General features: G+C 42.9%; 1 protein-coding gene across 4 annotated transcripts; it reads left to right on the forward strand.

Moving 5' to 3' along the window:
• Positions 1 to 7065: 7065 nt before the first annotated feature.
• ZNF786 (zinc finger protein 786) lies at positions 7066 to 20642 on the forward strand. 4 transcript variants are annotated; one of them, XM_082693523.1, is made up of 5 exons: positions 7066 to 7193; positions 8204 to 8324; positions 12597 to 12723; positions 16134 to 16286; positions 18134 to 20642. In XM_082693523.1, exons 3-5 carry the CDS (start codon positions 12690 to 12692, stop codon positions 20149 to 20151), a joined length of 2205 nt encoding a protein of 734 aa, XP_082549649.1. In that variant the 5' UTR covers positions 7066 to 7193; positions 8204 to 8324; positions 12597 to 12689; the 3' UTR covers positions 20152 to 20642. The 4 variants fall into 4 exon arrangements, with proteins under 4 accessions (XP_082549649.1, XP_082549648.1, XP_082549651.1 ...); XM_082693524.1 differs by having other exon boundaries at positions 7193 to 7609; XM_082693522.1 differs by lacking the exon at positions 8204 to 8324 and having other exon boundaries at positions 7069 to 7193.
• Positions 20643 to 25079: the final 4437 nt, after the last annotated feature.

A 25079-nucleotide genomic window follows, 5' to 3' on the forward strand; every position in this document is an offset into this window, starting at 1 on the left:
GATATTGGAAAACCTAGTGATGTGCACTAGACCTGAACAAAGTGAATGAGGAGGCACAGAGATTAGGAGTGCTGTGCTTTCCTAAATGGGAAAAAAATACCAAGAATGGTGAAGAAGCACCCCCTCCCCCCCCCAAAAAAACCTCAAACTAATAACTAGCTCTTTGTGTCTGCCCATCTCTCTTCTGAGCCATAGCTTGGGTAGTGATGTGATGTGTTCTCTCTTAGGTGTGGATGACTTTCAAGTCTATAGATCCATATCCAGAGTTGACCTTCCTCCGGAGTATTTCTGACTTCCATAGGCATCTCACACACAAAATGCCCAGGATAGGACTCCTCATCCATATCAGCCCTCACTCTGCACCTCCTCGTATACTCTTGTGTTTTCCACTTCCAAAGTCACACTAACTAGTTCCCAGATCTGTTAATGATCTAGGTTTTCCTACACCCAACCTGTCTCCTAAATTCCTCCCAAACACCCTCCTTTATCTCTACCATCACCCCTAACTGAAGCCAACTTTTAAAAATTGTTTAGTGTTAAAAAAAAATTGTTTAGTGTTTATATTAACAGTTTTTTCGGGCAGTGCATTCATCCCCCTAGTAACAGATTGGTTTTCCTAAAATGCAACTCAAATGTTATTCTCCAAATAATATTTTTAGAAGTTTGTGATTTTATTATAAATGCAAACTCTAACATGACATTTAGGAAAAAACCTCCAAGCTGACCCAGACCTGTCTTTTCAGCTGAAGCTTGTTACCTCTTTACCTTATGAACTTAACTCTTACCAAACGACTGCTCTCTCCCAAGTGCATCCTGTCCTCATAACTGCTCCTTCATCTTCCTAACTCCTTGCTCCAGCATTCAGTCTCAGCACCAGGAACATTTGGGATATGTGCATAGTGTCAGCACATCCTCTAAACTTCTTTCTCTAATAGCACTCTTCGCATCCACCTGAAACCTGCCTGCTTCCCTCATACACTGAACCCCTGCCAGGGCTGGAATTTGATCTCGCTTTTGCATTTTCTCCATCCAGATCAATCCGTTCTGTGGCTTAATACTTGGATCTATGCTACACCCACTAACACTGGGTGGGGTGGGGTGAAAGAGCACCGAACCAACATAGGACTTGATTATGGACTTGAGGGCTCTAGGTAGAGAATCAGGTAGACACAACTACAAAGCAGCTAGCAGGAATAGTTGGATGTGCGCATGTTCTCACATATATACAGAAACTCTACCAACCACCTTCTGATCTGTAGACTAATTTCAGAACCTATAAAGAGATCTAAGTTTAAGTGGCCCAACAAGACAAAATCAGAAGATGAATTCACTCCATATAAATTTAAGTAATAGAGAATTCTGGAAGATACCTTAAAATCAGTACACTTCATTCACCAAAATATAAATGGATTCTAACATTTAAAAATACTAGTAAATAAAAAGTGAAGAAGTGATATACAAAAAAGTGGGTATGAAAAAGAGCCTTGGAAACAAGGTAAAGTTACTGACTTACCTGAGACCCAGAATAGAGCAAACTTTAGGAATCTACCCAGAATGAAGAAGAGAGAGAAGAAATATGAAAAATTATGAAAGCAGTGAAGATACACAGAAAATTGAGAGCTTCCAATATATAACTAACAGCTCCAGAAGGAAAAAAACAAAAAGGGGGAGTGGCTGAGTAGCAATACTTGAAAATGGCAGAGAGGTTTCCAAAGTTCTCAACTGAGAAGTGTACTTCCCTTTCATAGGAGGATGGCAAAAATTAATCCATACCCACAGTGATGGTGAAACTAGCTTCAGGAATACGGAGAAAAATTGGGGCATTTGGGTGGCTCAGTGAGTTAGGCATCTGTCTTCAGCTGAGGTCATGATCTCAGGATCCTGGGATCAAGCCCCAAGTCAGGCTCCCTGCTCAGCAGGGAGTCTGCTCCTTCCCCCTGTTCATGCTCACTCTCTTGCTCTCTCTCAAATAAATAAATCTTTGAAAAGAATAAAGAAAAACATGAAGGGCATGGAGAATTTAGGGGATTATAGGTATGTTTATTATTGTGATTCTGAGGATGTTTCGTGAACTTACACATATGGCAAAACAGCAAATTACAAGTTTTAAATATATACAGTTTGTGGTATATCAATTGTACCTCAATGAAGCTGTTAAAAAAATCAAGATTGATCACTAATATGTTAATATATAGTTTCTGAGGGGCACCTGGGTAGCTCAGTGGGTTAAAGCCTCTGCCTTCGGCTCAGGTCATGATCTCAGGGTCCTGGGATTGAGCCCCACATCAGGTTCTCTGCTCAGCAGGGAGCGTGCTTCCTCCTCTCTCTCTGCCTGCCTCTCTGCCTACTTATGATCTCTGTCAAGTAAATAAATAAAATCTTAAAATATATATATATAGTTTTTGAAACAGCTGAAGAAAAAAGGAATACAGAGAAGTTTCAGTCCACCTGAAGGCAGGAAAAGAAGAAAATAACTTCCAGCGTGTTGAAAATAATAAAGTAATGAGTTAAGTACACAGAAGACTGTCATATATTTTAAAACTTCATACTTACTATACAAAGCTTACAAGAGCGATGACTACAGACAGTAAAGAATGAAAATAAAATAATAGAAAAAGATTTACTGAATGAAGTCCAGTAAAAATGTATGAGAACAAGTTAGAATTCATGGCAAAATCCGTAAAAATCCACTAAGAAGATCTAAGAATCATGAACTTGTTTGGGGGAAAAAAAAAAAAGAATCATGAACTGTAAACATCTAACAATGTGGATTTGTAATATGAAAAGCAAAAGTTATGGGGTGCCCGTTTGGCTTAGTCAGTTAGGTGTCTGCTCTCCACTCAGAGCTAAATCTGCTTCTCTCTCTTCCTCTGTGAGTTCTCTTTCTTTCACTCACTCTCAAATACTTAACATCTTTAAAAAAAACCCTAAAGTTAACAAAATGACCAAAATAAATGTACTATAATTTTAGTTGGATAGTTAGCATAGCTTTCATAAATGTGTGCATCAGACAATAAACTTAAGAAGAATTAATCTGATATGAACAGCAAAAAATTTACTAGTTTTGCCCAACTGAAAACCCTGTATAGGAAATAACATCGGTTTTAAACACATACAGAGGACTTATGAAAATGAACTATGTAGTAGGTTACAGTGAAGTATCCACATATTTTTAAAAGACCATTTCATGGAGATCAAATTTCTCCTACCATGAAGTGTTAATTTAGGAGTAAGAACAAAAACTTTAAACTAAAAACAAAACTTGCTAGGCTTAGAAACTTTAAAAATACCCCTCCTAAGGAACTAATAGGTTAAAGAGGAAATCACAATGCAACTTTAGAATAAATGTTAGAAGTTATATATTACCGTATTTGTGAACTGAAGTTAGAATGATAGATAAATTGTGATTTGTGCACGTATGTATTGTAAAATTTTGTGAAAAAAGTTTCATAGTCAAAAAGCAGGACAAAGGGGGACGCCTGGGTGGCTCAGTTGGTTAAGCCGCTGCCTTCGGCTCAAGTCATGATCCCAGCGTCCTGGAATCGAGTCCCACATCGGGCTCCTTGCTCTGCAGGGAGCCTGCTTCTCCCTCTGACTCTGCCTTCCACTCTGTCTGCCTGTGCTCGCTCTCGCTCGCTCTCTCTCTGACAAATAAATAAATAAAATCTTTTTTTTTTTAAAGATTTTATTTATTTATTTGACAGAGATCACAAGTAGGTAGAGAGGCAAGCAGAGAGAGAGAGAGGAGGAAGCAGGCTCCCTGCTGAGCAGAGAGCCCGATTAAATAAAATCTTTAAAAAAAAAAAAAGCAGGACAAAGGGAGTTTTCAATGAACTTTCCTCTGGAGATTCCTTCTTTAATCCCTTCTTTAATGTTCCCATAGCACTTCATACTTCCCTCTGTTAATAGTATTACTGAATATTGTTTTGACATTGTTTTTTCACAAGCCTAAGATGAGATGGCAAAACTCAGTGATGACTTGATTATTTACATGTACCTTGCAATGTTAAAGATATTTCGAAGGCATCTGGGTGGCTCAGTCGGTTAAGTGTCTGCCTTCAGCTCAGGTCTTGATCCTGGGATCGAGCCCCACTGTTGGGATCCCTGCTCAGCAGCGAGCTTCTTCTCCCTCTGTCTCATCTTTCTGCTTGTGCTCTCTCTCTCTCTCTCTCAAATAAATAAATAAATAAGATCTTTTTTTTTTTTTTATTAAAGATTTTATTTGTTTATTTGACAGAGAGAAATCACAAGTAGATGGAGAGGCAGGCAGAGAGAGAGAGAGGGAAGCAGGCTCTCTGCCGAGCAGAGAGCCCGATGCGGGACTCGATCCCAGGACTCTGAGATCATGACCTGAGCCGAAGGCAGCGGCTCAACCCACTGAGCCACCCAGGTGCCCCAGTAAGATCTTTTTTTATAAAAAGATATTCAGATGATTCAGATGGTATAAAGAATGTTCACTTGTGAGCCATTGGCTCAGCTTGAGTAATAAGTCCTTAGCAGTACAGATCTGTGACTTACAATGGGGTTGTGTCACAGTAAACCCGTCATAAGTTGAAAATACTGTTTAAAACACCTGAACCTACTGAGCATCATAGCTTAACCCAGCCTACCTTGAATGTGCTCAGAGCACATTAACCTACAGTGTAAACCACAGGACACAAAGTCTATTTTATAATAGTGTCAACTAGCTTATGTAATGTACTGAATAGTGTATTAAAAGTGACAGACAATGGCTGTGTAGGTACTGATGGTTGTAAGCTTATAGGATTTCGCTCCTTGTGATCGCATGGCTGATTGGGAGCTGCAGCTGCCCACGATCACGAGAGAGGATCCTCCAGCACTCACTAGCCAGGAAAAGATCAAAATTCAAAATATAGTTTCTACTGAATTCATATTGCTTTCACACCATTGTAAAGCTGAGAAATTGTAAGTGGTACCATCACAAATCAGGGGACCATCTGTACTGATGGAGCACCTGTGTAACCTTGGTTTTCCTTCTCTCCTCACCACCTCTTTCTCATCCGAGCTCCCAGAGGTAGCTACTATCCCACTGAGTATTCATGTAAATGTCTGTATTCTTTTCCTACATGTATATTACTCCTAAATCATATATAATGCTATTTTATATGTTCTAAAGTTTCTTTAAGTACCATATTGTATGTAATCTGTAGCATGCCTTTTCACTCAACATTATGTTAATTCTATGCATGTATGCTGTTTTTAGCTTTAGTTCATTAGTTTTTGTTGCTAGACATTTAAATTGCTTACCTGTTTTTGCTCTTAAAACAATGCTGCTAGAGATTCTTAAATATAGCTCCTATGTAAATGGCCAAAAATAGCACCAAGGTGAGACTTGCTGGGCATAGGATATGCACATATTCATAAGCAGATACTGCATTTTGCTAACTAACAAGATGGAACATTTTTGTGTTTTTATTGCCATTTTTTTTTTTTTTTGCCTTTCTGTGAATTCACTTTTCATAATTTTGCACATTTTCCTCCAGGCAGTCTTTTGATTTTTAGAAGTTATTTCTATTCTCTGGATGCTTTTCCTTGTTGTAAATATCTTTTCCCAGTCTGACCTAATTTTGGCTGTGCTATTGTGTTTTTTGATGTAAAAAAAAGTTTTAAATCTTAATCTAATTTAATGTATTGTTCTATCCTTTGCACTTTGTACTTTCTGTATTTTAAGACTGTGTATATGAAAATACTCAAGCAGCATTATTTATGGCCACATTTTTTTTAACTGCCCCTAAATATTTAATACTACCCTACCTTCTGTGGGCTGAATTGTATTCTCCGAAAATCCCTGTGTTGAAGTTCTAATCCCCAGTACATCAGAAAAGATCTGTATTTGGACACAGGGCCTTTAAAGAGGCAATTAAGGTAGAATGAGGTCATTGTGGGTGGGCCCTAGTCCAATATGGAGAGATTAGGAAACCCACTGAGGAACAACCTTGGCAGGACACAGCAAGGACATGCCCATCTGCAAACCAAGGAGTGTTGAGAGGAAAGCAACCCTGCTGACACCTTGATCTCAGACTTCTGGCTTCCCGAACTGTGAGAACAGTTTTCTTTAAACTGCCCAGTCTGTGGTACTTTGTTATGGCAACGCTAGCAAATTAATATATTGCCTTGAATTACATCCATTTAAGAGTATAGGGACGCCTGGGTGGCTCAGTTGGTTAAGCGGCTGCCTTCGGCTCAGGTCATGATCCCAGCATCCTGGGATCGAGTCCCGCATCGGGCTCCTTGCTCGGCAGGGAGCCTGCTTCTCCCTCTGCCTCTGCCTGCCTCTCTGTCTGCCTGTGCTCACTTGCTCGCTCTCCCTCTATGCCTGACAAATAAATAAATAAAAATCTTTAAAAAAAAAAAAAAAAAAAAAAAAAAAAAAAAGAGTATAATTAATAAGATTATGAGGAACATGGAAAAACTTCGATGTGGTAACTGAAAAAATGATACGCGTCTCAGAACCATATAAAAAGTACATGTCTGTGGACAGAGACTGGAAATTTATATGAAGAAATAGAGCATTTCATGAGACCATCAGAATTATAAACAACTTTTACTAAGTTTGTTTATTGTTAAATTTCATATATTTTTAATTATTATTATTATTATTTTTTAAGAAAACCTTTAAGGTGGGGATAGTGATTACATGTATCTCAACACTTCACCCACGCTGGGTGGTTAAGAGTGAGAGACTCTTAAATTTAAGGTCCATTTCATATTTAGGTTATAAGACTTTTTTATTTTGTAGACTGTAAGTCATGTTCCTAATTTAAGTCCATGGGGTCAGCAATGCCATATGAATTCCCACCACCTGTCTCGCCCTCTCCAGCGCCTTTCAGCGCGTCTGGGTCTCAGTCCTCATCGTTTGGAGTCCCGTGACACCCACCCCTCTACCCCCCGGCAGAGCGAGATGACCAGCTACAGACACCGCGGCGGCCAGTGCGCCCAGTTCTGCGAGGACGACTCCTGCGGCCGACGCTGTCTCCTCCGGGCCGCAGGGGGCGCTGTGGGGAGGATGGGGGGAAATCGAGCTCGAGTCCCAGCGTGCACCGCGCGGGGGCTGGGCCTGCAGGGCTGGGCGGGGCGGGGAGCCGCGAGCCGAGGTAGGTTCCGCCGGCCGCCCCAGAACTCGACGTCTCCCGGGCCGCGGTCGCGCGAGGGCCATGGCCGAACCGGCTCCGGTAAGAAAGGCTCTCCGCGCGGACGTCCGGGGGCGGGGCTCGGGGCGGGCTCCGGGCTGCGGCTTGACGGGTGCCCATCCGGGTTTCATTCGGGGCGGCTGCAGAGGACCGGTGGAGCGGAGTCCGGGGGCCGCTCGAGGCTCGGAGTGGCCGGCGACCGCCACTTCTGGGACTCGTCCGTGGCCGCCCTCGCGAACACACCGAGCGTGGACCAGGCCTCCTCAGCAGCGGGCCCAGCCTGGGCCGGGCGCCCGGGAGTGGCGGAGGCGGGCAAGGGAAAGCAGAGGAATGGTCTGGTGCCGGCGGTGCGTGTTCGAGCTCAGCCGGTGTTACATCCGTTACTGAGTTCAGAACAAGAGTTTTAAAAGACCAGATTTTGAGGGTTGAAGCGATTGTCTGGCAGCGGCTTGAATAAGGTAATTTAGCCGTTAGGGCGTTGGAGTTTGTGTTGAGTGTAAGGAAGGAAGACCAGTTGGAAGGAATAGAATAGGATATAAAAACTTAAACAGAATATACATTATTTAATTATTTAATGTTTTGTTGTAAGCGAGATTTAGAGGGAATGGCCATTATTTTTTTTCAAAATAGCGTATAAATTTTCATTCTGACCATTTTTCCTGATGACTAAATGAGTTCATGAGGTTATTGATTTCCAAATAACGTTAACAGTCTCCGCTAAGAAAATGTAATTTCTAGGATTAAATATTTAAAAGATAGGCAACACCTTTATGGAGAAACTATAAATAAATGAGAGATAACCAGGCCTATAAATGGAAGACTAAATACAGCAAAATATGATACTTTTCTTCCAACCTCATATATACATTTACTGCAGTTGTATTAAAATGGTAGTAAGATTTTTGTGAATTTAGACAAACAGATTCTAAATTTCATTTGAAAAAATAAAGGTCAAAATATCATTCTGAAAAAAGAACAACGAAAGGGGAATTGCACTAGCGGACAAAAGTTACTACAAGCCCATCAAATTACTACCGTGCTGTTTTTTGTAGGGACAGACAGAGCAGTGGAAATGGAAAGAGAAATCAGATGCAGACTGTACTGTGTTGAATAGTGTCTCCCCCAAATTCATGTCCTTTCTGGAACCTCAAGATTGTGTGACCTTACTTAGAAGTAAGTTGATGCAGATTTAATTGGTTAAAATGAGATCACAAGGGAATAGGGTAGGTTCTTAATCCACATGACTGGTATCTTTATAAGAAGAGGTGCAGAGACCCAGACACAGAAAGGGGGAACACCCTGTTACAGTGGAGACAGAGATTGGAGTTATTCACCCTTAAGAAGTACCAGGGATCGCCAGCCACTGCCAGAAGCTAAGGGAAAGGCATGGAAAGGATTCTCCCCTGGAGACTTCAGAGATAGCATGGCCCTGCTGACACTTAATACCAGACTTCTAGCCACTGGAACTATAAGAGAATACACTTTTATTGTTTTAAAGCACCCAGTTAGGGTACTTCATTATAGCAGTTTTAGGAAAGTAATACAGAGACCTTCAAAAGCAGTATTGGGACAATTGCCTTTTCCAGTTGGAAAATAACATTGAGGTAAATCACGACTGTATATAATATATAAAATATACATTGAGGTAAATCACCACTCTATATAATACATAAAATAAATTTTAAAAATTACGTTCCAGATAAATTTAAAATCTAAATATGAAAAGTAAAACTTAAGCTGTCTGGATGAAAATTTAGTGTATCTTTCCAACCTTCATATAGAAATTTTTTTAAAAACAGAGAAAGCAAAATGACCTAAGACTGATACATTTGCATTGAAACTGAAAATATATATACAATATAAGCACAAATAAAATTAAAAGATAAGACATACTCGATGAGAAAGTTTTTTTGTTTTTTTTTTTTAAGAGTTTATTTATTTATTTGACAGCAAGAGAGACCGCAAGAGAGGGAACACAAGCAGGGGGAGTGGGATAGAGCCAGGCTTCCCACTGAGCAGGGGGCCTGATGCAGGACTGGATCCCAGGACTCCAAGATAATGACCTGAGCCAAAGGTGGATGCTTAACTGACCAAGCCACCCAGGCGCCCCTAAAAGAATGTATACTTAATGAAATTAGAGTACTTTAACAAATATATAACTTATATGCTTCTAGTTATACATCTTAGAAAGTGTTTGATTTATCCAAGGTGATCACAATAAAAAAATGTTTTAAACACATTTGCATATGTTATTTTTTCTAATACATTGTTTTAAAAAGAAGTGAAATTGAAAACCAGTTCTGGATAAACTCTTAGTATTCTAGGAACAGGCGGCATCTTGGTTAATAACTTAAAGGAAACCAACAAATATTGAGAAGCATTAGAAACATTAAAAAATAAAACAGTTGCATGCTATCATCACTATTACTCAACATCATTCCAGCCAGTACAGTAAGATGAAAATAAGAAATGATAGGCTTAGTCTTGTATGCAGGAGACCATAGATGTGTAATTTATAGAGTTCTGTGGAAAACCTAGTAGTTTAAAATAAACAAGTTATCTTTTGCTTAAAAAAAAAAATTGGGAGAAGGGGAGTGGGGTTATGGACATTGGGGAGGGTATGTGCTTTGGTGAGTGCTGTGAAGTATGTAAACTTGGCGATTCACAGACCTGTACCCCTGGGGATAAAAATACATGTTTATAAAAAATAAAAAATTAAAAAAAAAAAAAAGAGGGGTGCCTGGGTGGCTTGGCTGAGTGGCTGCCTTTGGCTTAGGTCATGATCCCAGGGGCCTGGGATTGAGCCCCGCATTGGGCTCCCTGCTCAATGGGGAGCCTGCTTCTCCCTCTGACTCTCTCCCCCCGTCATACTTCCTCTTATTCTTTCTCTCTCTCAAATAATTTTCTTAAAAAAAAAAAAAATTACAGGCTTAAATGATTAAAAGAAATGTTCATTTGCAGATCTCATTCTCTGTGTAGACACTCCAAGGCCATCAACTGACAGTGTTAGTCAACAAGGAAATTTGTTTCCAAAATAAAGATAAAAATGAGCTTCCCAAGCTTTCATAATTAGGAAATTTAATGGGGGGGGGGCGCCTGAGTGGCTCAGTCTGTTGGGTGGCTGCCTTCTGTTAGGTCATGATCCTGGAATCCTGGGATCGAGCCCCACATTGGGTTCACTGCTCGGCCGGGAGTCTGCTACTCCCTTTGCCTGCTGTTCCCGGAGCTTGTGTGCCCCCCCCTCTCTTTCTCTCTTGTTCCATGTCAAATAAGTAAATAAAATATTTTTTTTTAAAAAAGAAGAAAATTTAATGGGACAAACCCCTCAAACATGGTAGCAATAAAAACTCTACAGTTTGTAGGAATGAACCTATCAAGAATTATATAAGGTCTGGGGCACCTGGGTGGTTCAGTGGGTTAAGCCTCTGCCTTCAGCTTGGGTCATGATCTCAGGGTCCTGGGATCAAACCCCGCATTGGGCTCTCTGCTGAGCGGGGAGTCTGCTTCCCCCACTCTCTCTCTCTCTGCCTGCTTGTGATCTCTCTCTCTCTCTGTCAAATAAATAAAATCTTAAAAAAAAATTATATAAGGTCTATATGAAGGAAACTAAATTTTATTAAAACACACAGAAATGTCTAGATAAATGAGAGAGATGTTTCTGGAAGGAAAGATCCCATGTTTTAGAGATCCATTTCTCTCAAAATTAGTATATTCCTATCAGAATCCCAATAGAATTTGTATAAATTTACCGAAGTATCTTTCCTATGTATGTAGATGAGAAAACAGATAAGAAAAATGAAGATAATTTCCTGTGGAAAATGATTGAGGTGGTAGTGGATGACCACGTCCTCTTAAATAGCAAAATACCTGATAAAACTAAGAATTAACCCAAAGAACAAATAATCCAATCAAGAAATGGGCAGAGGACATGAACAGACATCCTGGGATCAAGTCCCACATCCCACGTCCCACGTCCCACATCGGGCTGTCTTCTCAGTGGGTAGCCTGCTTCTCCCTCTTCCTCTCTCCTGCTCATGCTCACATTCACTTTCTCTCTCTGAAATAAATAAAATCTTTTTAAAAAAGTATTTGCTAGTCAGTCAAAGGATTATTAACCCTAATATGAGAAATTAATAGATCCCACAAGAATGTTGAACAAAGGATGTGAACAGACCTGCACAAAGTTATGTGGAATGTTCCCCTCCCCAGGAAAGTATGAAAAGGATGCTAAGCTTCACAAATTAATGCAAATTAAAACAATGAAATAACATTTTTTTTTTTTACCCATTACAGTGGCAGAATAAATAAGAAGGTTTAAGAACAACCTATGCTGGCAAAGGTGTATAGAAGTACGGGGCATCTGGGTGGCTCAGTAGGTTAAGCCTCTGCCTTCTGGTCAGGTCTTGATCCCAGGTCCCGCATCGGGCTCTGCTCAGGGGGGAGCCTGTTTCCCTTTCTCTCTCTGCCTGTTGCTCTGCCTACTTGTGATTTCTGTGTCAAATAAATAAAAATCTTAAAAAAAAAAAATGAGAAAGAAGTCTTATTAGCAAAGGCTGATTCTTTTTGGAAGGCAGTGTAATGGTATTTGTTAAACTGAATATGTTTATAACTTTTGATTTAGTAGTTTTCCTTTTTAGGCTTTATCTTACAGAGGTAAAAGTGCTAATATATTGGGAAGCATATCAGAGCATTGTTTATAAAGGATATGGAGACAGTGTATGTCCCATCAGTGGGGTTTATGTACCCATGGCATGAAATACACTACAATTTACAAAAACCTGGTTTTGCCTCTACACATTGACCTGGAAAGGGATCTTTAATATATTAAGTAAATGAAGTTACCCAGTGATTTATTTTCACTGTTTTATTTTTTTTAAAGATTTTATTTATTTATTTGACAGATAGAGAGAGAGAGATCATAAATAGGCAGAGGCAGGCAGAGGGGCCTGGGGAGTAGGCTCCCCACTGAGCAGAGAGCCGGACATGGGCCTCAATCCAGGATGCTGAGATCATGACCTTAGCCAAAGGCAGAGGCTCAACCCACTTAGCCACCTAGGCGCCCTATTTCCACTGTTTCAAAAGAAAAAAAATTCCTTACTATCCGTATGCATATGGAGTTTGAACAAGCATAAAGAACTATGGACGGTATAGTGGGTAACAGCAGAAGCACATGACTGGAGTAGGGGAAGGAGTATTTCCCAAGGAGGAAGCTGCTGAATAGGCAAAAGCAGTCTCCACTACAAAAATTTTTTAACCTGATGACAAGGAGGGGCACCTGGCTGGCCCAGTGGGGAGATCATGCGACTCTGGATCTTAGGGTTGTAAGTTTGAGCCCCACCTTGGGGATAAAGTTTACTTAAAAAAAAAAAAAAAGAATTGATGAGAAGGGGCTGAAATCTTTTTGAAGCACTAATGCCTGTGTATGTATTATGTCTATCGTTTCAGTTGCCTCTGACTTTTGAGGATGTGGCCATTTATTTCTCTGAGCAAGAATGGCAAAACCTCGAGGCGCGGCAGAAGGAGCTTTACAAGCATGTTATGAGAACCAATTACGAGATTCTGGTTTCTCTGGGTAAGAAGTACTCAGTTTTGTGGGGAAGTCATGGAACTGGGTCTAGAAGAGGTCCTGTTTGTTAGGTCAGATTTCTCGATTTCTCGGGAACTAACTCAGAACGGTATTTTTTAGCCCCGAGTCCTCTTCGTTAGTACTTCTGTAAGCATTGCTAATCCTTACTCAAGGGTGGACATTGAGAAAGGAAAATTTTTAAGACTTTGATGTGTGGTGGTCAGTGGTGACTTCGGGCTTGTAGTCACCACACGCTCACAGATTGCTGTGGTTTCCATATGGAGCATGGAAATCCTAGCTCATGTCCATAATGTATATCTTCACCCTAGGATGTCGCTACCTGTCGGTTTTTACTGTGGGGTCTGTATAACTATAACAGCAGCAGTCTCTTCATGGCTATGGTAATGGATGTTCTTTTTAGTCGTTTTGTTTAGTTGGTCTTTTTAAAATTTTTTTAAATTTATCAAATGAATGATGTCCTCACTCCTGTACTCAGATAATTCTCCAAGGCAACCACTGTTAACCTTTTCTGTTTTAGTTCTTACTGGACTTTCCTCCAATCTAACTATCTCTATTACTTGATTTATCGAGTGTAGGCGGCATTAACTCCTTATGCCACCCAGGCCTCCCTCAGTACTTGCATTTAGGTCTTTGATCCATTTTGAGTTAAGGTTTTTATATGGTATGGGGTAGGGATCCAGCTGCTTTTGCATATGGACATCCAGTTGTCCCAACACTATTTTTTGGTAAGAGTATTCTTTCCCCCATTGCACCCTTTTGGAGAATCAATTGGCCATAAATGTAGAAGTTTATTTCTGGATTCTCAATTCCGTTTCATTGATCTGTATGTTTATCTTCATGCCAACACCATGCTGTTTTGATTGCCATTACTTTTAGGATCAGTTTGTCAATTTTTGCAAAAAAAAAAAACCCACCATAACAACAAAAAACAGATTGGATTTGGGTATTGTCATCTTTCTTTTTTAAATTTATTTTATTTTTATTTTTTACATTCACATTGTTTAATTATAGCTATATGTTCTTTAATTTTTTTAAAAAATTGTAATAGATCTACAATATTACATTAGTTCCGGGTATATATCATAGTGATTCACCATCTCTGTGTGCTGTGCTCACCACAAGCGTAGCTACATCTGTCCCCACAGAATGCTAGTACAGTATCATTGACGGCATCATTGACTGTGTTCCCTGTGCTATGCCTTTCATTCCCGGGACTCGTTCCTGCCATGACCGAGGCCCGAGTTTCCCATTCCCTGTCACCCATTTGCCCTTCTCCTTCCCCTTCGCTCTTGCAGCCGTCAGTTTGTTCTGTTCGTATGTCTGATTTTGCTTTGTGTTTCTTTACTCATTTGTTTTCAAATGAGATGATTCTAAGTAAATTATAAACCAAAGAAGAAATCACAAGAGAAATTAGAAAATATTTAAAGTTGGATGATAATGAAAATATAAAGCGGCAAAATTTGTGAGATGCACCAAAGCAGCACTTAGAGGGAAGTGTATAGGTTTAAATGTTTATATCAGAAAAGCAGCAAGGGTTTCTTTTTTTTTTTCAGTCTTTTTACTCTTTTTTAAAAATTTAAATTCAGTTAATTAACATATAATGTATTATGAGTTTCAGAGGTAGAGGTCAGTGATTCATGAGTGTTATATAATACCCAGTGCTTGTTATATCACGTGCTGTCCTTAATGTCCATCACCGAGTTACCCCATCCTCTCACGCCTCTCCCCTTGGGAATATTGTCATCTTAACAATATTAGGACTTCCTATTCATTAACATGAGATATCTTTCTGTTTATTTATGACTTTTTAAATTTCTTAATAAGTTTATTTCTAAGTGTGGTATTCTTTTTGGTGTTATTGTAAATAGAATTGTTTTCTTGGTTTTGTTTTTGAAAAAATACTTTTAGAAGATGCTGGGAGGCACGTGGGAGGCTCAGCGAGTTAAGCCTCTGCCTTCACCTCGGGTCATGATCTCAGGGTCCTGGGATCGAGCCCCGCATCAGGCTCTCTGCTCAGCGGGGAGCCTGCTCTCCGGCGCCCCCCCCCCCCCCCCGCCTATTTGTGATCTCTCTCTCTCTCTCTCTCTCTGTCAAATAAATAAATAAATAAATAAATAAATAAAATTTTTATTTAAAATTTATTTTATTTAAATTGATATATTTTAAATTTATTTAAAAATTTTAAAAAATTTTTAAATTATTTTTTTAAATTAAAATTTTTTTTAAATTAAAAGATGCTGGGGTTTCAACAGATGAAGATTGAAAATAGGTGTATGGATTTAAATAAAAGATAGTGATTCCCTTTCTTCTAAGGGCAAACTTAGAATTCTTTTGGGATTGAAGTCAGATTTCAGGGGGCAAGGAGGGATCTGGAGCAGAGTGACCAGTCTCCACACGTCCTACACCACTCTGACATTTTATCCCTAAGGCATTACCTGGTTACTCTCTTTCTCTGATCTCACGTCCTACACCACTCTGACATTTTATCCCTAAGGCATTACCTGGTTACTCTCTTTCTCTGATCTGAACTATACACTGATCTCCCTTTAGCAATCTATGAAGCATAATTTAGGTTCTGTAACAGAGATATTATTGAAAGAAAGTTTTACTTGAAGATTCATGAACATTTTATTAGGGGAATGGGGTCATGTATTAGACAATCTTGTAACTGTTTTCATTTGCTTATTTCATTGCTTGCAACCCTTTAATTCTAGCTGAATTCGGCCATGTTTTGGGTTGTGATTAGCACTGTCACCAGCGGACTTCTGAGAATATTTACGTATTTTGAAATTTCCTAGGATCGGCATTCCAGTTCTTATTTTGCATACCCCCCTCTTCCCATGGTATCTCCAGTTGTCTGTGGGGCTGTTCCACCATTCTCAAAGCACATTACTAGTGAGTTTTATGAAAACCATGATAAAATGCACATTGCTAGATATATGGGGACTGAGGCAGGATTTATTTTATTTTTTAAAGGTTTTATTTATTTATTTGACAGAGACACAGCCAGAGAGGCAACATAGCAGGGGGAGTGAGAGAGGGAGAAGCAGGCTTCCCATCAAGCAGGGACCCTGATGCGGAGCTTAATCCCAGGACCCTGGGATCACGACCTGAGCTGAAGAAAGACTCTCCTCAACAACTGAGCCACCCAGCCCCTGCCCCCAAAAGACGGGTTTTAAACACTAAACTGCTTTAACTGGTCCAGATAGATTAGGAAGTACTGTTAGGAAATGTGGACAGTTTTGCTCCTCCTTGCATAACCCTATAATCTATTTTTTTTACTTCTTGTCTCATGCGTCTTCCCAGGAGTACATTGTGAAAACTTTAAAGCATGTCGGTGTGCTTAAATTTAGTGCTAAAGAAACCAAACTACGCTGTCTGACATTTTTGCACAGATAATGGACTCCCCAAACCAGAACTAATATCCTGGATTGAACAGGAGAAAGAGTTCTTCCAGAACTGGCGAGAAGCACAGAAATCAGGAACCATAATTTGTTCTTCTGCTCATTTGCAATTTGATCCAGTTATCGAGGGCCATCAGTTTGGGGGTGAGTATTAAGAAACCAGGGCCCTGTCCTCAAGACAGTACACTCAGTTTGTTCCAATTTTCTGATCATGTCTTCTTGTTTGGCTGGGCAACTGGTGTATTCTAGAGAAGCGTAGTTCAGTACAGTGGTTGGGAGTGTGGGTTCAAGAGTCTGAGTCTGGATCTTGTCTTTTCTGGTGACACCTTGGGCAAGTTGTTCAGCCTCTCAGTATTTCAATTTCCTGACCTAGAAAATGAAGACAATGAAAGTACCTAGATAGAACTATATAGGTTAACATATGTGAAGTGTTAAAGTGATACCTGGCACACAGTAGGAGCTCAGTAAATGTGAGCTGTTGTTAGTGGTAGGTAAGGCGAGGTGGATGATGGCAGGACTCAGAGACTGGTTATCCACATACTAGTGACCAAAATTGCTTCCTTCCTGTATGGGGACTGTTGAATTTCCTTGATTACCTAAAACTCAGCTCTCCTGTGTTTTCTTATTATGATGGAAGAGCCTGAGATTCTTAGAATTTTTTTTTAATTTTATTTATTTATTTGACAGAGGAGGCAGACAGGCAGGGAGACAGAGGAGGAAGCAGACTCCCTGCTGAGCAGAGTGCCCGATGTGGGGCTCGATCCCAGGACCCTGGGATCATGACCTGAGCTGAAGGCAGAGGCTTTAACCCATTCAGCCACACAGGCACCCTCTTGGAATTTTTTAAAGAAATATTTATTTATTAGAATGAGAATGAGTGGACGTCAGGGTAGAGGGGGAGAGAGTTTTAAGCAGATTGCCTGCTGAGTGTGGAGCCCAACTTGGAACTCAGTCTCATGACCCCAAGATTATGACCTGAGCCGAAAACAAGAGTTAGATGCTCAACCGACTGAGCCACTCAGGTGCCCCTGAGATTTTTGGATTCTTAAAAGTCAGCATTAAAGTATGGAATGAGAAAACCAATGGGAGCATCATCTCAAGAAATCTTGTCAATAGTTTTCGGCTGCCTCTTTCTGGACAGTAAAGAAAGGAGTTTTGCTCCACAAATTATTTGACTTTTTGCCACCTGTTATCAACTCTTCCAAAAGCCTTTTTAAAAGGTTTGTGGGGTAGGGGTGCGGAGGGGAGAGAAGAGCCCAGGCCCTGCTGCTTGGGCTTAGGGACTTCCCCTGGGTCGTGATTGTGGTGTTGGGGTCCATGAGTGACAGTGCGGTCATCACTTGGTGATTTCAGGAATGTCTGCACATCAAAATGGCAGTGTGATAGTCCTGTGGTTGATGGTGGTGAGCATTTACAGGTGTGTTCAGTATGCCAGTCACATGCTCAGCACCTTACATGCAGGAACTCACCTAAAGTTCATGACAATGAAATGTCTGGTTGCTTCCCTGTGTCTACAGAAGGAACTGAATGAAGCCAAGAAAGATTAGCTTGACAAAGGCTACACAGTGGAGAGACAGGATTTGAACCCAAATTCCAAAGCTTAGGCCGGGTGTTTGAGACCTATACTTCCCTATATCTATACTTAAGTAAGAATACTCTTACTTAAGTATTCTCTACACCCAAAGAGAGGCTTGAACTCACGACCCCGTGAAAAAGCCACATGCTCTTTTGACCGACTGAGCTAGCCAGGCACCCCTGTATTTTCCTCTTTTAAGATATGTTTCTTAGTTGAGTTTTCAGTAGACTCTCACCAGACAGATTCAGCCATAACAGAACCACAGTGAAGTGTCCCCAGTGGTGGAGACCCGTGGGAGCTGGGTTCCCAGGCCTCCAGACGGCACCGTTCCCTAAGGTCTTGTCACCAGGAGAGACATAAGCCTTTAGTCATGCCACAGGTAGGAATACTGACTGAATGTTTGTTTCTATTTCAGGATGTCCACAAGCTGTGCATTCAAGAGAAGCTGAGTGCCGTTTCCAAGTAGATCGCGGAGCGGGCCAGTGCCCCTCCGAACCCTCCCGAGGAGGAGGAGAAGATGTTTCCTTCAGGCTTGACCAAAGCATCGCCCTCCAGAACCCACCCAGCCGTGACGCTCAGGCTCCACGTCCAGCAGCCCCCAGAACGCTGGGTCTCCCTGGCCGGCAGGAGGCCTCCTCCTGGGGGAGCACCCAGCACCCTTGCGCTGTCTGTGGGGAGAGCTTTCGGACGAAGGACCACTTGGAGAAGCACCAGAGAAGCCACTTGAAGGACCAGCCGTGGAGGTCGTGGAAGAAGCGCAGCCGCCAAGCTGATCCGCAGCCACAGCGGAGCCGCGCTCAGGCTCCCAGGCGCTTCCGGTGTCCGGACTGTGGGAGGAGCTTCCGCCGGAAGCGGCCTTTGCTCGCGCATCTGGCTGTGCATGCGGACGAGAGCGCCCTGTGGGACCCCGAGTGTCGGACGTGCTACCCGCCCAAGCAGCCCCTTCTGGGCCACCGCCTCCCGCACGAGGGGGAGAGGCCGTCCCGGTGCCCCAGATGTGACGGGAGCTTGCGGTCCGGGAGCGGCATGCAGGCTCGCCAGGGCCCTCCTGGCCGGGAGAGGCTAGGCTCCTGGGGAGAAGGCGATGGCGCCTTCCCGGTCAGGCCTGAGTCGGCCGCTGTGCCCTCGGGAGGGAGGCCGAGCCCGCGTGAGGAGCGCTGCGCCCGCATGGGAGCCGGGGAGAGGCCGTTCTCCTGCGCCGAGTGCGGTAAGCTCTTCACTGCCAGGTCCAAGCTCGCCGGCCACCTCCGTGTGCACACGGGAGAGAAGCCCTTCCGGTGCCCGGAGTGTGGCAAGAGCTTCCGCCTGCGCGGCCTGCTCAGGGGCCACCAGCGCGTGCACCGCGGCGAGCGGCCCTTCCCCTGCCGGAAGTGCGGCAAGGCCTTCGCCAAGCAGTGTAAGCTCACGGAGCACGGCCGCGTCCACAGCGGGGAGAAGCCCTTCTGGTGCACCCAGTGCGGAAGGAGCTTCCGCCAGCGGGGACAGCTGCTGAGGCACGAGCGGCTGCACAGCGACGAGAGGCCCTTCCAGTGCCCCGAGTGCCCTCTGAGCTTCCGCCTGCAGAGCATGCTGCGGGCACACCGGCTCCGCCACGGCGGAGAGCGGCCCTTCTCCTGCGGCGAGTGCGGCCGGGCCTTCGCGCATCAGTGCAAGCTCCGCGAGCACCTGAGAGTGCACAGCGGGGAGAGGCCGTTCCAGTGCCCCGAGTGTGCCAAGAGCTTCCGCCTCAAGGGCATCCTGAAGGCGCACCAGCGCACGCACAGCAAGGAGAGGCCCTTTTCGTGCGGGGAGTGCGGCAAGGGCTTCACTCGGCAGTCCAAGCTCACCGAGCACTTCCGCGTGCACAGCGGGGAGAGGCCCTTCCAGTGCCCCACCTGCGACCGGAGTTTCCGCCTCAAGGGGCAGCTGCTGAGTCACCAGCGCCTGCACACGGGGGAGAGACCCTTCCAGTGCCCCGAGTGCGGCAAGAGCTACCGCGTGAAGGCCGACATGAAGGCCCACCAGCTGCTGCACAGCGGCGAGATGCCCTTCTCCTGCGAGTGTGGCAAGGGCTTTGCCAAGCAGTCCAAACTCATCGAGCACATCAGGACCCACACGGGGGAGAAGCCTTTCCAGTGTCCCAAATGTGACAAGAGTTTCCGCTTGAAGGCGCAGCTGCTCAGCCACCAAGGCCTGCACACAGGGGAGAGACCTTTCCGCTGTCCCGAGTGTGACAAGAACTTCCGGGAAAAGGGACACATGCTTCGGCACCAGCGCATACACAGGCCCGAGAGGCCCTTTGCCTGTGGCGACTGCGGGAAGGGCTTCATTTATAAGTCGAAACTAGCGGAGCACATCAGGGTGCACACGAAATCCTACAGTGCTCCAAATGAGCCGGACATCAAGAAGAGGCTCAGCCAGCTGTTTGCGATGATCGAGGCCGACTGGAGTTGAGGTCCCTGGAGGGTATCCAGAGCCTTGGGGGAGTTGATGTGGCCTGGAAATTCACAGCAGCCAGAGCCAAACCCACTGGAAGACAGATTTTAGGAACAGGGCCGCCGTTTTGAGCAAGAATGTAACTCCGGTTAGGAAGTTGAGAAACCACCCAGGATTTTCTCATTTAGCGCACCACCTGTCATATTTCCTATCTATTGATAAAAGAGATATCTGTTTTCCCTGCCATCCGTAAATGGTAACTTCCCCACAAATGCTAAGCTAGCTCTGAAATCCCTGCTGGAACTAGGACAGCCCCTCCAGTACTATTCTGCAAGCTGAGGATGTGGGGTGGCTCTTAAATGTCCACTTGACTCTTCTGCACGGTGTGGTGTGATCCTAAACTGGGGGGTTTAAATCCAGTGGATTTTGTTTGCAAGCCTGTTATGATGTTGGATTTGTTTTTGAGTCATTTATTTTGAAACCGACAGCAATAAAACAAGTTCTCTGAATCCCTGTCTGTTTCTGTGAATGCTGAGGCCTCACAGCGGCTTCCACAGTGATTGTGTGTAGCTTTTCCTAAGGAAAAGTTGATAATATCAGCAAAGTTTGGCTCATCTGAATTGACGAAACCTAAAAGCAGGGATGCTAAGATATATGGGGCTAGAATATAGATACGAGATGGATTGGGACAGGAGGTATGGGTTTGGGAGCTGCAGAACAGAGATGGTGTTTGAAGCCAAGACAGTGAATGAGATTCCCAAGAGTGACTGTCTAAGCGGTGCCTAAATCTGAGTAAAGACAAAATAACAGCCAAGGGGCCCCTGGCTGGCTCAGTTGGTGGAGCGTGCGACTCTTGATCTTGGGGGTTGTGAGTTCAAGTCCCATGCTGGGTGTAGAGATTACTTAAAAATAAAATTTTGGGGAAAAAAAGCAAAACCAAACAAAAAAAGCAAAACCAAACAGCTCTGTCATGGAGCACTACAGGCAACAACAGTTCTGCACAGAGAATTTTCAACCAAATGTTACAAATAAACATAATACAAGTAGAAGTCTAGGAAACTACCCCATTTGCTACATGAGGTGAAGGTTGTGTGAGCACAGAATGTACTTCAGGGAAACACCTGCACTCCATTCAAAGAAATCCTGACTTTCAGAGGGTTCACGTTTCGTGTAGAACACCTGAAATTCTGGGGCATCTGGGTGGCTCAGTTGGCGAAGAATCTGCCTTTCACTTGGGTCATGATCTTGGAGTCCTGGGATCGGGCCCTACGTCAGGCTGTATGCTCAGCAGGGAGTCTGCTTATCCCTTGCCCCCTCCCTCAAATAAATAGTCTTAAAAAAAAAAAAAAAAGAGGCCTGAAATTCTGAGGGATGACAGAAAATGAGATTATCACTAAATTATAACAGATGTTACTAGAAAACAATGTTTCACACATGATGTTCTCTGGAACACTAGCTCCAAAGATTTTTTTTTTTTTTTTTTTTTTCCAAAAAGAAAGAGGGGAGTCTTGGTAGCTCAGTTAATCTGACTTGATTTTGGCTCAGGTCATGCTCTCAGGGTTGTGAGATCAAGCCCCATGTCAGGCTTCGTGCTGAGTGCTCTATTTTTCCTCTCCCTCTGCCCCTCTGCCTCAACTTGAACTCTCCCTCTTCAAAAAAAAAAAAAAAAAAAAAAAATTAAAAAGGAAAGACCTCATGGCCAATTGAAGTAAAAGAGTTCTCCCCCATCACCCCCCCAACACACACACAGTCTATGGCTCTCCCAGCAGAAGACCTAATATGTATTATTCTCTTAAATTTGAATATATTTGATCTTGGGATTCTTTCTTCCAAAGATGTGAGCATTTCCAAAGATGTGGGAATTTCTCCCAAATTCTTTCTTTTGTTTTTTTCCCAAAAACATTTACTATGATCTTGTAGACATTGAGTTCCACAGGATTCATTTTGGAAAACATTACTGAAGGGCAAGCACGCTTGGCTCCAACAAAGCAGCCCTTTGCCCATTAAGAAGAATGGGAATCCAAGGAAATGAGGTCTTCAATTTTGGGGGCAAAAGAAAACAGACCAGTAAGTGCCAATAAATCCTTACTTGGTTTTAGAAAACTGTCTTTCTTCCAATGAATGGTGGGACACTAACAAAGTGACTGATAACATTAGAGATTGTGTCATTTAGGCAGGTTTATAATCACTCAGAACCCGGCAATGTCTATTGTGTTCATGGGACAGTCACCTAAAATTGTGGAGTTAGACTCAAAATAAGCAAAGAAGGAATGGAAACCATGCTGCAGGTGAATGCCTATAGAGGGGACCCAGAGAGCAGGATGTGATCATGAACCCAGCAGGGGGTTCAAGGGAGACTGAAGACCAGAGCCTCAATTGCAGGATCTCAGAGATGGTAAAAGATCCAAAGTTTAAAGTGTTTGTAAAAACTGAAGGTGTTTTGGAAGATGTCGAGAAAAAGGGTAAGATACAACTAAACCCAAGAACTCTAGGCTGCTCACTCTCAACATGGAAAACAGGTCCCATAGTGGGACTTAAAGAAGAGAGAGATTCTGGAAAAGAAGGTATCATAAGGACAGGTTCACATTCTTCCTTTTCTATCCTGCCCAAAATACCCAAAAAGAAAAACCCATGCTGAGATATCCTGCAGAAATCCCTGAATTTTAAGAATAAGGAAAGATGCCTACAAGTATCCAAAAAAATAATCCTATCACCTCCAAATGAATCATAAATCTGACCCATATCAAAAGGGATAGAATGTTGTTGTTTTTTTTTTTAATCCCATTAAGATCAAGAGGGCAATGGTCTCTGCTGAGCTATTACTTAACATTACAAAGCATGTTCTATCATCATATATGTGGATCATCTGAGAAAATCACCTAAATAACCATTACAACTAAGAAAAAGATCCTATTCACAAAAGCCCAGTCAATATCTTGACTCAAGATGGGAACCAAACACAATCATATTTGTCTTCTGCCTCTGGATATCCCAGTAATATTACAGCAAAGGAATTTTTAAAAAGATTTTATTTACTAATTTGATAGAGATCACAAGTAGGCAGAGAGGCAGGCAGAGAGAGGAGGAAGCAGGTTCCCCACCGAGCAGAGAGCCCGATGTGAGGCTTGATTCCAGGACCCAGGGATCATGACCTGAGCTGAAGGCAAAGGCTTTAACCCACTGAGCCACCCAAGCACCCAGGAATTTTTTTTTTTTTAATAAATCCACAACCATGAAGAGAACTCAGAGGAAACCATTAGTGGATGAGAAAGCTCAACAGATTCCAGAAAATTATTGGCAGAATGGTATCTAGTAAAGGAAAGAGGAGTTGCCACAAGCAGGAAGAGGCAGAAAGGGGACTGAGTCTTGGAGGAGTGTGATTGGTTGAGCAGATGCTCAGCCCAGGAGCCAGGCAGGATGGAGGGCAAGACCAGGCCAATTAACTGAAAGTCTATCAGTGACTGGTCAGGCCCTCCATCCACTACCACCAGCAGCAGCACCAGGAAGGCAAAGGGAAAGATGCAAGAGGAGTTGCTTAACAGATTTCTGAGTCTGGAGCTCAGAGCAGATGTCTGGACTAGAGAGAGAAACTTGGTCATCAGCATTAAATACTTAAACTCCCTGGCACTGAGATCACCTAGAGCTCAAGGGTAGATAAAGGAGAACGGAGGACCAGAACCTCAGTAACCCTAATAATTTGAGAGCCAACAGATTTGGAGAAGTAGGGAAAGAGAGCAAAAAGGAGGGACCTGTGAGATGGGAGGATCCTAGGAGGGAGCGGTGCCTCATCAACCAAGCAAGGAGAATATTCCAAGAAGCAGGACAACAAAGATGAGTGCTGCTAAGAAGTTCGGTGCAGTGAGAGGAAAGAAATGGGCAGATGATTTGACAACATCAAGGTAGATAATGACCTAGACAAGAACACTTTCCTTTGTGTTGGAGCAGAAAGGCAGACCTTGGCTGACTGGTGCATGTTGTGAATAAGGAATTGGAGATAGGCTGTTTAGAGAACTCTTTCCAGAAGTTCAGTTTAAAGTGGAGCAGAGAGATTGACAGTAGCTGGAAAAGTTACTGATACTAGAGCAAATCTGCCTGCTAATGGGGAAGGATTCTGAAAAAGGAGGAGAGTGAAGATGTAGGAGAGCAGAGACAGACCAGCAGGTGGAGGAATGGGCCTTCCGTGGGAGAGGGACCCTTTCCCCTAGTAACTGGAGGAGAGGAAGAGAGGTTGCTACTACAAATGGAATTTGGTTTAGAGTTGGGGGTTCACATCTGATGGCTTTTTCATTAGCTAAGAGAGAATAGGTGAAATTAGAGGAGAAACATGAAAATATGAGTCACCTGAATCCTTGCAAAACTGATCTGTTGGGAGTAAATTATCACCAGTAGCACCTGGTAGGATGTCTTACATAGAACAAACTCAGTAAGCCGTGCTGAGTATCTCAAGGAATAGACATTTCTGACCGGTGGAGAAATTTGAAGAGGAATTTGCACAGCAAATCCCCAAAATTTATGAGAGAAAGGGGACATTGGAAACATTCAGTGAGAATTTTAGGACAATAGGAAGCACTTTCTACAAAAGATTTTATTTTAGAGGCATAAGCAAAAAAATAGAGATGGAAATTTACTTGGCTGAATTCGTGAAGGTCACAGTAGGAAATTTCTAAGGGAAACTAGACTATCTCTAACCTCCAAAGTCCGTGACAAGTTATGTAAGGTATTCCTTGAATGAGCACTTTCTGTTGCTTCCTGTTGCCTTAGCATTTCCCAGAAAACTCTTTTTGGCCTGTTTTCTTTCTTTCTTATTTATGTATGTATGTATGTATGTATGTATGTATGTATGTATGTATTTATTTATTTATTTGACAGACGGAGATCACAAGTAGGCAGAGAGGCAGGCAGAAAGAGAGGAGGAAGCAGGCTCCCCGCCGAGCAGAGAGCCCAAC

Source organism: Mustela nivalis (genome assembly GCF_964662115.1).
Source record: "Mustela nivalis genome assembly, chromosome: 12".
Lineage (NCBI taxonomy): Eukaryota > Metazoa > Chordata > Mammalia > Carnivora > Mustelidae > Mustela > Mustela nivalis.